At 32.6% G+C, this 16,004-nt stretch overlaps 3 protein-coding genes across 3 annotated transcripts; 1 reads left to right on the top strand and 2 right to left on the bottom strand.

Moving 5' to 3' along the window:
• Positions 1-603: 603 nt before the first annotated feature.
• On the bottom strand, positions 604-2,823 carry LOC103845497. Its single transcript, XM_009122368.2, has one exon. The coding sequence runs from the start codon at positions 2,571-2,573 to the stop codon at positions 1,479-1,481; it is 1,095 nt and encodes a 364-aa protein (XP_009120616.2). The 5' UTR covers positions 2,574-2,823; the 3' UTR covers positions 604-1,478.
• Positions 2,824-6,930: 4,107 nt separating this feature from the next.
• Positions 6,931-12,728, top strand: LOC103845496 (transcription factor RAX1). The gene is made up of 3 exons (XM_009122367.3): positions 6,931-7,511; positions 7,648-7,777; positions 8,172-12,728. Exons 1-3 carry the CDS (start codon positions 7,376-7,378, stop codon positions 8,908-8,910), a joined length of 1,005 nt encoding a protein of 334 aa, XP_009120615.1. The 5' UTR covers positions 6,931-7,375; the 3' UTR covers positions 8,911-12,728.
• Positions 12,729-13,010: 282 nt separating this feature from the next.
• On the bottom strand, positions 13,011-15,563 carry LOC103846181. The gene is made up of 4 exons (XM_009123087.1): positions 15,559-15,563; positions 14,540-15,481; positions 14,131-14,470; positions 13,011-14,054 (listed from the first exon to the last, which is right to left on the bottom strand). The coding sequence occupies exons 1-4, from the start codon at positions 15,561-15,563 to the stop codon at positions 13,011-13,013; spliced, it is 2,331 nt and encodes a 776-aa protein (XP_009121335.1).
• Between the last annotated feature and the right edge of the window lie 441 nt (positions 15,564-16,004).

The raw sequence follows: 16,004 nt of genomic DNA, 5'->3' as shown, positions 1-16,004 counted from the left end.
TCAAATAAACACTTTTGTTCATTATTTTACGTAATTTATAAATATATAAAAAATTGATCGTATTATTACTCTTTCATAGTTTCAACAATTAGTTACCATAAATAATTATTTCTAATATTATGTAGATTATTTAGAAAGTGGTAATTGAATTATCCTTTTCTTTTAGATATAATTATAATAAATAAAATTAAAAATCATCGGTCAATCAAATGATAACAATTTGAAGAGTTCATTTATGATCAACACGTAATAAAAAATCACTTATGTGACTTCTCAATCAATATATAGTAGGATTTATTTTTTATAAATAATTTATAACACTATATAAATAATTTTAAAATTCTGATAAATTTATTCTGTAAACAACGATAAATAATTTAAAAATCATATTAATAAACATGTTTGGATTTTGTAATATTTAAAATAGTTATTATATAATTATATTCGAATACAATTCATCAAGTATAGTATAAAATTATTATAATTATCTCATATAAAAATTTGTTCATTATATTTTATAGTTTATAAATATTAAAAGTAATAAATATAATATTATTAATCTTTTTATAATTTTGAGAATTAGTTGCCATAAATTATTATTTGTAATATTCTTTAAATTATATGGCAAGTGATGTTAAATGTTTTTAGACTTACCTTAAATTTTTAAATCTAATTTAAATAAATAAAAATTAAAAACAATCGACCAATCCAATTATAACAATTTTTTTGAAACTTCATCTATGAACGACACGTCACCAGACCTCAATAAATTGACTTCTCTTTTAATATATAGAGAGATTATTAGTCTAGCTCTGTTTTTTTCTGAGTTAACGAAGCATCCATTGTAAAAATATTTTGGATTGAATAAATTTAACTTTCGTTCAAAAAATTATATATATATATATATATATATATATATATATATCTTTATTTTTGGTGAACTATAGATGTTTATGAATCACTATATATCTAAACCTTATCATTAAACCCCAAAAAATGTTACATGGGTAGTTATTGATTAGATTAAACTAATTTTAAAACTGCAATATAATTCTTGCGAAATTATATAATGGTTACACTGTTGGATAGTTATTGATTTAAATTAAACTAATTTTAAAACTACAATATAATTCTTGCGAAATATGAAATTTATTGATTTTTTTTACAAGATTCACTAAGAAAAAGACATTCCAGCCTAGCCCATTAAAGAGTTGGGTTACAAAGAGCAAACTTAGCAATAGAATCCGCTAAACAATTTAATCTTTTTGAAATGAAGGAAATTCGGGAGTAAACTAACAAAATATAACTGAACCATAGTCTACAGATAACGCAAAACATTTATAATAATTCAATTATTTTTTTCACTAATGCGGAGATTTAATCCCAGTGATTAAATCACTCATCAACAAGGATGATGAAATTCCAACAACAACAAAAGATACATATATATTATGATAAAACTCCAAACAGAAAACATATCAATCAACAACATCATAAGTAGGTTCTTCCTTAACAACCAGCTGTTGTTGGGAAGCCTCAATGCCACTTGCAATGTTATTATTGCTTCCGCTTTCTTCTACAACTCTTTCTTCGGGTTGGATCATTTGAGATTCGTCATGCATCGTTTGGTCTATCTTACGAAATCTTCTTTTGTTCCTCGCGCTGTATCTCTTTGCTTTTTCTTCGACCGTCTCATTCTTGTAGTGAACAGAAGATATATGCGCTGCAAACTTTTGTGAAGTATCAAACACGTCTTTGCATTTGGGACATGTATATGGACCGTACTTTTCATACGGTAGGCTATGTGTCCGACCATCGTATACACCATTATCCTCAAAATCAAAACCGTCAAAAATTTCTTCAAATTTTCGACGTTTAATCACTGGTCGACGATGAGGAACATGTTGATCATGGTGGTGATTTGGTGAAAAAGAAAACTGGTGTACATTCCTAGGATAAATGGTATTGAGAGGTGTAGGATTTAAAATGTTTCTCTCATTGTCAACAAAAGTTTGAGGGTGGGTTCTCTGATTGTCAACAAAAGTTTGAGGGTAAAAGGAAGGATATGAAATGTTGGGATTCATAGCACGTTCGTATTCATTTTGGGCAGTGATCAAACTACGGGTAGGAACTATAACAGAGTACCTTCTTGTGATAGTTTGGGTGATGGAGACTTGAGAAACTTGTGGGTTATGGTTAATAGGAAAGTAATCAACGACATCAGAGACCATGTTGGTTCTCATCTGATAAGCCGCATGTGAATTATTGAAACCAAAAGAAGATGAATCTCGATAACAGTTAGAAGCATGAGAGGAAGAGAACAAACCATGATGGTTTGTGATGACAGAAGTAGTGAACATTGACCGAAACATTTTAGTCTCGGGATCCCCAAAGCTGGAGTTCATTTGGGTGGGAACAGAATCGTGAAGATTCATAGTATTGTCACCATAAGAGTTTAAACCATTTGGGATTGAATACATTTTGTAAGTTGATCTCAGAGCTTGGTTAACCTTTTTATTGTTGTGTATCTTTTTATATTGGTACGAATGAAGGAAACAAATTTGGAAATTCATAATAATTTAACAATAAAGGAAACAGATCTATTTCAAATTTATTATTTATGAAATATATTAGATACTCTGAATGTATGTAATCTCAGTTGTTGAATTTTAGCTATTAACAGAAATAAACTTCTATCAGTATGGTAATGTATATAGATAAAATAAAAATGAAATTTCTTTTTATTTATATATGTTAATGTTGTGACAATCCTCTTGTGCGGTCCTCATGACCAATTGATACGTGTATTATTGACTATCCTTGTTACTGTTCGCGTTTTTTCCGTGTACGTTGTTCCCGTCTTTATCCTCCTTTTGTGGGTTTAATGTCATTTATATAACTCAACTCCAAAATTCTATTTTACTGTGATTTTTTGTGCTCAAACAACAACTTGTTAACAAGGTGAATGGGATTACAACCACAATAAACTTTAACCCAACATATTAACGACGCGATCTGATACTATCTAAGAACACTAAGTTAAATCCTACGCAATCCGAGCTGAGACGTTTCTTAAACCCTAAATTCGACCACATAACTGAGACCACAAATTACACAAATAGACTCTGATTCGACTCCGAGATTCAATCAAGTACAAACTGTTAATCACCACATATTACCTTGAAGAACATGGATTAACAGTAACACCGAGGTGCTTTTGGATTTGAACCAAGACTATCGGTAATCAAACACACGGTTCCTAGTCAACAAAGAGCCGAAAATACTCCACAACTCGAAGTATTCCAACTTTTAAAACCTCCTAAATTCGACCTCAATGATACAATAACTTCTACTAACTCAAAAACACAAGACAAACCACTATTACAATTCTAACCGAGCTAATGGTCCCTAAGGATTGGCATGAACCATCCTCAATCCAATACAAACCATCTTCAGTCCAACCAAAAAATTGCGAAATACAACACTCAAATTTTATGTAACACTATTCACCATACTCAAATTTTATTGTGATATAATTACATAATGATTATTTCTATTTTAATTATTAAATAATTCAAAAGTTACAATTTAATATTATAATAGTATTGGAATAGTTTTAGTATGAAGTTTGGTGTTGTAGTTGAAAAAAAGTTATTAGTGTTGAAACTACACTTAAATAGTGTGGTTTTAACACTAAATTAATGTTATGGGTTACTGGGTTAATGCTGTAAACACTAATCATTTTGCATACAATGATTAATCGTTAGATTAATATAGTTCAGACATGCGTAACTGTATTTTTTGTTGTTGTAAAATGCATGATAGAGCTTGAAATTCAAAACGAGGAAAAAGTTATATATTGCCATAAACCAATCTAATTGATCTTTTGGAATCGTGACTAGGACTGGTACAGAAATTCCTTTCATAAAGAACGAGTAAATATGACATTACGTATTTAAGAAGAAAAAACGATACTCTTAACTCATATGTAGTACAAAAACTTGAGATCCTAGAGTCTTTAGCTGAAATACTACTTCACAAAGAGATGTGTAGGTCAAACCTAGAAAAATCGTAAAAATCTCCGTGAATTAAAGATAAACCACTATGTCGATAACTTTTTAATAGTTTTATTTTTTCCAATCAAAAGAATTTGATGTTATACTAAAATATTTGCATAATTATTAGTTGAACTATAAGATTATATCTTTTCCTATGTTAAACGTCATTTATAAATATTGTTTTTGCAAAAAGGTCTAATTACCGCTAAAGCACATTTAGTAGTATTGTATTTTTATTACTGTGAAAATTACTAGATGAATTTGAAATATATATTGTAATATGCCTTATATTTTAATACACCTGTTTAGTTTTTTTTTTTTGAAAGTTTGCCTTTAGAAAATGATATGCTGAAAACTATTTTTTTTTGTCAAGTTGAAAAATCCAGTAATTTGTCCACTTTAGTTTGCCAACCGTTGAGGAAAAACCCGAGCTAATACAATGAGAGTCAAACGAGAAAAAGACTCTTGTCTTTTTGGTATTCATCATCCAATCATAGTTTGACTCAAACTAATTTAAATTAATTCTTTTTCAACCAATATAGATCGATCACTGTTTATCCACAAATATATATAATACATATTAATATTTCATAATGCCTTTTTAGATTATCTTCATATATTTTATTGCTTCTGTACAACGCATCTCAGAAAATAATAATTCATGCATGCAAATATATTATGAACAAACCAGATGATATCATAATTGTCTGTCTAGGAGGTGACGCATGAGAATTATTCAGTGATACGAAAAGTTTGTTGTGAAAACCAGCGAAACAATAATTGTCTCTCTTTTTTAACATCAAATAAGTAAGTATAATTTCCATATATTATATTAAAGTAAGTATAATTATTAGCCCTTTGTCAAAAAAAAAAAGGGGTATAATTATTAATTTCATATATTATATTTTCTACATATGCATTGAACACTACCACTAAACGCCAGTCAGCATCTCCGATCATATACACTCGCGAGATCTTCTGTTCTTTCTGGTCGAATTAATCCACGTTAATTAATGCAACTGTAGAAAACCCACGTCTTTTTTTTTTTGTAAACAAAATTCAGTGAAAATTAATAATTATGATGCACATCTACTAAAATATTTCAAATTTGAAAAAGTTTTAATTAGAAACTAAAACATTCTAAATGATGAAAAGCCTAATGAAACATGGTTCTTTTTTTTTTTGTAACTTGGCATTCATGAAACGAATAGTTAAATGTATGTTCCTTAAATGTATGTTCATTCATGAAACGTGGTTCTTGACTTCAAAAGTGGATTTGTGTAGAACACCATCATATGAGGTTGACATCAAATAAAATGAATAGTTACTTGATGTAATCATTTTTCATGCTTTTGACTTTTATATTTCTTGGTTTATATATTATCAAACATTATTTTAAGTTGAACATTAATAACATTTTTGCATAATCTCGCATAGGTATCTAAGTTTGTATATATGGTGTTCTACATGCGTTTTGAGTTGTTTTTAGGTGAACAGAGCAATGGAAGAATTTGAAGCTTGATGTGGGTATCAAATAAGGCCAAAACGAACACGAAAAAGTGAAAACAGAGAAAAGGGAGTATTGATCTACCAAGACTAATAAAAGAACATTTTTACATGATATAAGTTACCGATAATATAGTAAGTGTAACTAACACGCACATACATTTAAGTTCCTATTGTCAACACATGTAAATGTAATGTTGCAGATGTCAAAAAAAAAAAAGTAATGCAGCGAAAAGTTTGCTGGAAAATCTGAGGAAGTACATTGATAAGGAAACTTCTGTTTGGCCATTTGTACACACACATACCTACATGAATTAATAAGCATACATACATATTACTTACACAAATCTGGAAATGAGTGTGTGACTGTATCTGCGTGAAACATGTTCATCAACACACAAGTACCTTAAATGATGTAAACAGTAGATCTTTCAATTGTACATATATGGATGCATACCCATCGATGGGTCATTAGCTCTGAAGTTGATTAGTCGGTCCAAATATACACCTGATCATTATGAAATTCACATATATATATATGTGTGTGTGTAAAATTAATTAACTCAGGCAAGTGTCCATCAAAGTAGTACGATAAGAATAATTATGAAGGTTCATTTGGCACTTTCTAAATCTAATAATGAAGACAACGTTGGCAAGTCAACTCGTGATGATAAATTTTTGATTAATGGGATTTCACAATATGGGTTTTTGTTTTATTTTCTTTGGTTTTTGTTTTGTTGTCACTTTATAATCAGACAATTCAACATAGTTCAATGGTCCGACCGATGCAATCTCCGCTTATTACATGTTTTCTCCTTTTGTCCGTGTAATATCACCACCTTTAGTAACTTTTTTCTTTTCCATTTGTTCTTTTTTTTTTTTGAAATCCAATACCGAATAGTTGATCATGATAATGCGAATATACTTTGATGAATGATCAAATCAAGCAGATAACTTTTTTTTTTGGTAATCATGTTAAATTTCATACCATTTTCAAGAGTTTACATGTTGCTTAGCAACTTATTAGAGCGAAACAAACAAACAAAACAACCCCAAACAAGAAACAAGGAAATATCAAGCAGATAACTTAAGTTAATGATTGTTCATTTTTCCCTCAAACTCAGCACAAAGTTTCTAGATATTGAATATTTTGCGCTTTGCGTGACAAGTACAAAAAATTAATCGATTCAAATTTAATTCATTTTGACAGCTCAACAACTGTTCATCTTTCAAAAAATGAAAAACAATCATGTTCAAGATAAATACTTCTCGGATATCTAAATCAAGTGTTTAATATTGCAGAATACATATATGAAATACGTAAACCCTCAGATGTATAAATCGAGAGGGAGGGTTTATTACCAAAGCAAAAATCAAGAATGGTAATATAAATTTCCTTCATCTTATTTTATTTTTGGGCATGCTGAAGTCACATTTCAATGTAATTTCCTCAATATGAAGAGCTAATAAAATAATTGAATTATTGGAAATCTATTTTTTTTAGACAAAGAAATCTATTTTTTATAAAACACGCACAAATGAATAATTGAAAATGCATGCATGTCAATCATATTGACTTCTCTCACACCCATAGCTTTTGAGACAAACTGAAATATTATAAATTAAAGTTCCTTTATATAATTCAATAATAATAATAATAATAATAATAATAATAATAATAATAATAATTGATAGGTGAGTCCAAATCCAAGTCTCTTATTAAAAGGCCACAAATCCAACTACTCCTCCATAAACTCAAAAGCTCAATCTTAAAAAGCAAGTAAGAGATAATAACACACTAACGAGAGAAAATGGGAAGAGCTCCATGTTGCGACAAGACAAAAGTGAAGAGAGGGCCTTGGTCTCCTGAGGAAGATGCTAAGCTCAGAGATTACATTGAGAAGTATGGTAATGGTGGAAATTGGATCTCTCTTCCTCTCAAAGCTGGTAAGTATATATGTTGTTACTTAAACTCAACTTTTGATTCAGCATTACCTGTACTTCAAATCCCAAAAAAGAGCGTGTGCTATTGTTGTTGTTGTTACTTAAAGCACCATCTTTATTGTTGTTGTTGTTGTTTAAGGTTTGAGGAGATGTGGGAAGAGTTGTAGATTGAGGTGGCTAAACTATTTAAGACCAAACATAAAACATGGCGACTTCTCTGAAGAAGAAGACAGGATCATTTTCAGCCTCTTTGCTGCCATCGGAAGCAGGTTCTCTAAATTATCTCTTGAAATTATCTTTTATTATAAGAAAGTAATTAAGACTAAAGTGAAAATATATTAATGGTAGACTATTAGTATCGTTTAGTTTTCCACTTTGCTTGTTAAGTCCCCTTGAATAGTTATTCAATAAAATGGGTTAAAAGGAATATTTTTTTCCCTCTCCTTGATTAATTGATTCTCTTTAAATTATGTTCTATCCTGAATCTACATTAAGTTTATGAATGTTTGGAACTAGTTGTCTGTAGTAGTTCTTAACCTGGATAAATTGAAGAACAAGCTTAATCACTGTAGTCAAAACTACGAGCAGCATTTATTCCTATAGCTTTGCAACATTTTCTCCGGCATTAACTACTAACACACATGTATATAATGAAACTTGTAGATGGTCAATAATAGCAGCTCATCTACCGGGAAGAACAGACAACGACATCAAAAACTATTGGAACACAAAGCTAAGGAAGAAAATCATGTCTTCTTCTTCCTCCTCTTCCTCTCACTCATCAGCTGCCATGGCTACTCCTTTTCTAAACCCTAATTCTCATGATGTGAAAAGACCAATAACCCCATCAGCAACTATTGCACCTTTTTCCTACAATCCGTATGTTGAAAACTCAACAACATCTCTCATCTCCAACATCAATGGCTTCGAAGCTGATGATCAACAGATCTTCCCCTTTTTTAACCCTAATTATCCTCACGATTTCTCTCTCGAGGACATGAGCAGCAATAACAACAACAACATTTCAGGCACAAGTGGTTTCTTGCTCAACCACAGTATGTGTGATCATTACAGCAACCACACCAATTTCTCCTCAGATGTCAATGGAAAGCGATCAGAGATTATGATGAAGCAAGAAGAGATGATGATGATAGACCACCACATTGACCAGATGACAAAAGGGTACAATGGCGATTTCACACAAGGGTATTACAATAACGACATTAATGGACATGGGGATTTGAAGCAAATGATTAGTGGAACTGGCACTAATTCTAACATAAACATGGGTGGTTCAGGTTCAGGCTCAGCTTCATCTTCTAGTTTCATAAGCAACCTAGCTGAGAACAAAACCAGTAGTAGCCTCCTAAAACACAAGTGCTTGCCCTATTTCTACTCCTAGTTCTTCTAGACTCTCTTGTTTTCTTATATAAATATATATTGGACTGACTGTTAGTAAAATCAAAGATTTGATAGGGTATGCGAGGAGAGAGAATGAGAGAGACACGTTGATCAGTTTTATGGGATTTGTGTTTTTTTTTTTAACATCGATGTTGGAAAGATTTCTAGTTAAGAAGAGACGATGGGAGATTTGATTCCATGAAACCCCAAAGGATATATTTATGGTTGAAGAGTAGATCTTCTGTTTTTCCGTCGTGAAGAGTAAGATCATATCAGCTTTTAGCTAGAACTTACAAACTTACAACAAAGCATAAGATATACCTTTTTAACAAAAAAGAAATTGAAGTATATGATATATACAGCATTGTTATTGTTACTAACATTCCATCAGACTATTACTATTGTAAGTATATGCTTTAAATAGTACATAATACGTTAAAGATAAACTCTTGCAAAACAAGTGTCGGTTTGGAATTTGTATCTAGAGATGGTGAAGCCTCTGGGCTGAGGCATCCAAAGCGTTCACCGAATATAATGTGTAGTGGTGGAAAAATAATTCTATTAATGTTTCCTTGATCATTTTTACAAAAAATGGATAGAGTTACTGATTTGTTCATGGTGATATATAGTTTTATTAAGCTTACAAAAAAAAAAAAAGATATATAGTTTTATTAGTTGTGAAATGTATCCATTTTTTTCTTTTGGTCAAGTGAAATATATCCATCTGTATTGTTGTTTTAGTTTTGAAATATATATGACCCAAAATTAATTCAAAGTCAGGGCACTATTTCTGAAGATTTGTTTCTTCCAAATCTCATGAGTTCCACTCTACAGAGTATATTTCTCAAAAAAAAATCTCATGAGTTCCTTTCTACAGAGATAAATTTTGATATGGGACCATTTGTAAGAAATATTATTTCCACTAGACTATCTGACCAAAAAAAAAAGACTATCTGTTCATAAAAAAAAAAAAAAAAAAAAAAAAAAAAAAAAAATATATATATAAAGAGTACATACTACAGTATATATATATATATATATATTCATATATTTACATAAAGAGTATATACTAGACTATCTGCCAAAAAATAATATATATGTATATCTGCCAATATATTGGCATACACAATGGATATGTTGTCTTTTTCTACGTTTAGACTATCTTTAATGCATTTTATTATTTTCACTTTTAAAATTGAAAAACTCTATTATAGAGATGAGATATGCTCTAATATATTTTTTTTAAAATAACAATTTTTAAATATAGATAAAAATAATAAAGAAATGATATTAATATAAAAAATCTCTATTATAGAGGAAGAAATAGAGGTGAGTTGGAACAGTTTTACCTGTAAATATTATTATAGAAGTGAAAAATAAATGTTATTATAGAAGTGAAAATAACAATGGGACAGAGACACTCTTATACTATGATTTAAGACCTGTATTAGAAGCAGTGTTTTAAAACATTTAACAAAAAGCAATATTAATAGCAGTGTTCTAGTTGCGATTGACGGCTCCACCGCTTTCCGGAGAGCTAGAGACTTTGTCTTACCGGAAGTGAAGCTTCGATTCTTGAAATCAAAAGGTAAGTTTTAGGAGGATCTTGTAAACGATGGTTAGCCAGAAGCATTTCTGTTAAATTTTGCGCTTTATATGTGTAAAGTTTTAACCGGTTATGTCTGTAAGCTCCAAGTTCTTCTCTATGGATTCTTTGTTATTTTATGGTTGGTAAATTTTTATGGCTTTAAATTTGGTAATAGTGTAGTCTCTTGGAAATTTTGTCTTCCGCCAGCTTTGATTCCGAGGATGTACCTTCTTTCTGCCGGTTATGTAAATGTTTCTGTATCGTTAATATTTCAATGAAATATTTTAGATGACCAAAAAAAGCAATAATAATTGCAATGTTTCAAATTTTGATTCTATTAACATGTATACACATTTATCACTAATTTATTCATTTTTGATAGCCTTTTAGACTTGGATTATAGTATTAATGTTGTAAATATATTAAAAATTATTCTTTTGTTTCTTCATTTATAGTTGAAATTTGTCAAATGTTTCAATTTTGATATTATTAATACAGCGCGTGTGAGTAAATTGAGCGACATATTATTTATATAGACGTAAGGATTGTGTATAAAGTCATCACCTTTGGTCAGTGTCTGAAACGGCTAACTGATTGATGGAAATACATATACTGTTTATTTATTTCAGAGGACATTTATACCCCCTATAGAAGGTTTTGACTCTTTGGTTTATCTTTTCCTTCAGCTAATTTTCCTCCCAGCATTAACATTTTCTTTCTTTCTATGAAAATAATGCAAAGGAAAACAGAAAAGATAGTGTAGGAATAGAAATGTAACACGCTAACCTAATAGAACGTTACCTAGTAGTAATAGTAATATTTACTCTCGATCATCTTCAGTATTCAGTGATATCTAAGGAGAAGATGATAAAGATTATAAAAAAATGTAAAAACAATAAAATACATGTTTTAAAATATACATATTTCATATTTGGTTACCCTCACATATCGGCTTTATTCACCTGCAAAATAAATATTGTCATTTCCTCTGTTCTAGTAACATACAAATAATTACACCAAAAACTATCTTTATTTGGGCTTAATTACACCAAATAATAAGGCCCTGTAGTATCACTTTTATGATGTGATGAAAAATCCAAGCTGGCTGGTTTGATTGAAGTCTTTTTGATAACAAGAAAGCACTTGGAGCTTGAAATACTTCCAAATATATCAAGAATAGTATAATACAATAAAATACAATTCCAAAGTTTATTTCTTAATTGATCATTACAAGAAACATCCGCTAAGTGTTAGAAAACATGCAATGTATCGAGCAATTCTGAATGTAAGAGTTGTTCAATTCCTGTGATACATTTTTCATAACTTTATAAGAAGAGAACTCATAGCTGGCCCGGTCGTCTTCAGAATGAAGCTTATATAACAAACGTTAACGTATGATAGTTTTAACGGGAAAAGGGCGTTTTTAGACCTTAACAATTCGCGTCGTGCCTTTTTAGACCCAAACAAATCATGAGTGCGAAATCATACCTGAATTGATATTTCGTTTCAATAATCAACCCAAACTTCACTCCGTTATATAAATTCCTGCCTTGACTAACTTGTCGTCAGTCCACCGTTAAACCATACCTAATCCGTTAACGGTTTAATCAGAGACAAGGAGAAAACGACGTCGTTTGATTCATTAATCAAAACGACGCCGTTTTGAATTGGGGGAAAATCAAAATCGAAAACCCTAGCCCTTTTGTTCTTCTTCCCCAACACTCTCACGGGTCTCTCTGCAACTCGAAAATCACAGACGACAACTTGAAGATTCTGAGGGCTCTTGTCGAGGTAAGCTTCCATAGCTCGTGTTATGCAAGAATAACTTGCTTAGTTAGGTTATAGAGTATGTATGAAGAGCTTCAAGACTTGATTGAAAAAGTGGATAACATGGAAGAAGATTCGATCACTTTGCAAAAGGGAGTGAACACTTGTGAAGCTGAGATCGAAACATTGACAATGGAAACTCGGGTTTGTGAAGCTGTTGTTGAGAAGGAGATCCGAGAGTGTAAAATGCAACTTCGAAGCTTGAAGAACATAGTAGTGTTGGCTTTGGTCATGATTGTCTTCTTCAAGTTCATGTATTGATGATGTAGTAAGGATCCTATCAAGCTTATGTATGGTCTGTTTAGTGAAATTGACTTGTCTAATGTTGTAATGTTGTTATGTTGTATGAAATGTTGTATGAACGATGATGATGATCTTATCTAGCTTTATATATGCTTTGGTCATTTTGAATCAGTAATAGAGTCATAAAACCATGCTTGAAATAAGAGTATAGTCATTACAAAGCAAAACAAAGATTCATAACAAAACAACAAAAGTCTTAACAAAGCAACATAACAACAAAAGAGATAAATCCGCAACCGCAACAGCCTTCATGATCCATGTTTCCATAAAAAATCGTCTTTATGGCTCTTGCTTCTAGCAAAACAAATAGAGAATCATCAAAATAAATAAAAAAAACAATCAAACAGAGGCAAAGAGAGAGTTATGTACCTTCGTCTTTCAATTTATTCTTGCGTTGGTTGACTTGGTCCTACACCAAAGTCATCACATGACATGAAGTCTTGATCATCTTCCCCCATCGTTGCTGTCTTCTTTTTTGGTCTATTCACTGGCACGCCTACATTTGGGCACTTGGTTACATTGTGTCCAGCAACGCCACATCGACCACAATGCATCACTCTCCTACTTCGATTGACCTTCTTCTTTGTTGGTGACTCATTTTTTCCTTTCTTTCTCTTTGGTTTTGGCTTTCTTCCTTTTCTGTTCTCGAGTTCTTCTACCAAGCCAGGAGGTGGAAGCACGGTGGAACCGGTTTGGTCCCAAAAACACATTCCATTCACCGGCCTAATTGAATCACTATAAATTTGCTGCTGTCTTGTGTTGAGGAACCAACTAGAAATGTAATCTTCATAATTCAGCTTCTTCTCGGTGATGACACGTAATGCATGGCGACAAGGAATACCACCTAGTTCCCATCTACGGCATGCACATGTCCGCAGCCTCATATTCACGCTGTAAGATATACTCGCCTCTCTCACCTTGCATCTACCATCACCACCCGGGATCATCTTACAAAACTTCAGCTTTCTCTGCTCAGCTTCTATGATCTTCATAATTCTAGAAGGGAACCTACTAGCATTGTCAGCTGCAATCCTCTTTCTCAGATCGATACGGATCATTGTTGTTCTTCTAATAGTCTCAAGCATCTCAACCATCGGCATGTATCTAGCAGGATCAATAGCATTGTTGAATGACTCCGAGATGTTGTTGTGTACATCCAAACAAGAAGACATTGGAGAGCAGAACGCGAGACTACAATTCTTGGGATTTTTCTCCATCATTGCTTCAAACACACGTATATCATACCTTTTAACCGCCTCAACACTAGCTTCATACTCACGAACTGTGGTGCTCTCAGCTACTCTCCAAAACAAATTCTTCATCTCGGCTTGGCGAGGAAAGATTTTTTTCAAATTGCCATATATGTGGCGAGCACACATCCTGTGTTCAACGTGTGGTAAAATCCTCTCGACCGCATTCAACAAGCCCTGAATAAAATCAAAGTCAAAATCAGAGTGAAAATATAAGACTAAGAAACTTTGATTCAACCAAACCAAGTAATACCTTTTGTCTATCAGATATTATGGTGAAATTTTGACCTCCTTGTAAGTTAAAATCCACTTGCAGCTTCTGTATGAACCATATCCAGTTATCCTCGTTCTCCACATCAACAACAGCCCAAGCAATTGGGTACATTCCATTATTTGCATCTCTTCCTACAGCTGCCAAGAGTTGACCTTTTAGTGTGCATTTGAGAAAGCATCCATCTAATCCAAAGATAGGCCGACACCACATTGTCCACAACGATCTGATGGTTGCAAAACACACATAGAATCTTTGAAACACTTCAGCTCCATCATCATCTAAAACCGTGTCTAGCTCCACAGTTGATCCTGGATTGGTGCTACAAAAGACAAATGAAAATGTTAGTTAAGTCACTAAGAAAAGACCAACAAATTGTGCCTTTACTTACGCTAGAATCGCAAGTCGGTAGTCTTTTAGCCTACTAAATTGCTCCTCATGATCACGGCTGATGATGTCTAGTGCCTTTCGCTTGGCCTTTTTACACTTGTCAATCGTGGTTATCAAGTTGAACCTTTGCTCAATCTGCTCTTGCATATACTTAGGTTTCAAATCAACATCATTCCTAATCTCGTCCATGAAGAGCTTCAAAATCACACCCGATTTCAGTAGCTTACTATACCCATCTTTTTGGCATTTGTGCCCATCTTCATATGTTTTCACCATCCACTTCCCATATCTCTCTTCATAAGAGCAATAGATTCTCCATGGGCACTTGTCTTTAGACCCACAAACAGCCCCACATTTAATTTTTCCCCATTTATTCCGCTTGATGTTCCACCCTCCCTTCAAAGCATACTCAACTAATGCATTTTTGAAATCTTCAATTGTATCAAAGACTTGCCTTAGCTCTAGGTGACCACTCCCTGGTTTGAACCTCAGCATATCCTCCTCTTCCTCACCATCAGAATTGGGAGGTGTGTTATGATAATCGAAATCTTCATCTTCATCCACAAAGCCAGCAACATTTCTTTCTACTCGGATCTCTTCTTCGCAAGGTTCCTGAATCTGCTCTTCCTCAGGATGATCGACTGTGCTCACTAGGAACAAATTAAGAACTCCTTTCCACTGACCCGCTTCACACATCTCTTTAAAACTAGCATCTCTAACATGGCTCAGTTTCTTTCTATCCTTGTGATCCTCAAAAGGAAGCGTGTACCACAACCTATGCATATACAATCCCTCTCCAAACTCATCTAATAAAAATGTGAACAACTCTTCCGGTTTGCATTCGATGGTTTTCACATCCCCACCAATATACCCAACATCACCGGTTCTTTTCTTCACCCAATATCCACCGAAACTAGCATTAAACGTGACAATCTCGAACACACTGTAAAAAACAAGAGGAAATTTCAACATTAAAACAAAATTAAACATTAAAGCATTATTTCGTGAGGAATAAATTACCTCATTTCCAGTCGCAAACACCCTTTACATTCACTAGCGTTTTCGACGAAGAAAGTCTTCTTCAATGCTGAAAGTCGTCTGTGATTTTCGAGTTGCAGAGAGACCCGTGAGAGTGTTGGGGAAGAAGAACAAAAGGGCTAGGGTTTTCGATTTTGATTTTCCCCCAATTCAAAACGGCGTCGTTTTGATTAATGAATCAAACGACGTCGTTTTCTCCTTGTCTCTGATTAAACCGTTAACGGATTAGGCATGGTTTAACGGTGGACTGACGACAAGTTAGTCAAGGCAGGAATTTATATAACGGAGTGAAGTTTGGGTTGATTATTGAAACGAAATATCAATTCAGGTATGATTTCGCACTCATGATTTGTTTGGGTCTAAAAAGGCACGACGCGAATTGTTGAGGTCTAAAAACGCCCTTTTCCCTAGTTTTAACTTTTAACTTA

This window comes from Brassica rapa, chromosome A10 (genome assembly GCF_000309985.2).
Source record: "Brassica rapa cultivar Chiifu-401-42 chromosome A10, CAAS_Brap_v3.01, whole genome shotgun sequence".
Taxonomy (NCBI): domain Eukaryota; kingdom Viridiplantae; phylum Streptophyta; class Magnoliopsida; order Brassicales; family Brassicaceae; genus Brassica; species Brassica rapa.
Note: the sequence above shows the minus strand (reverse complement) of the source record. Positions and strands in the feature narration are given on the sequence as shown.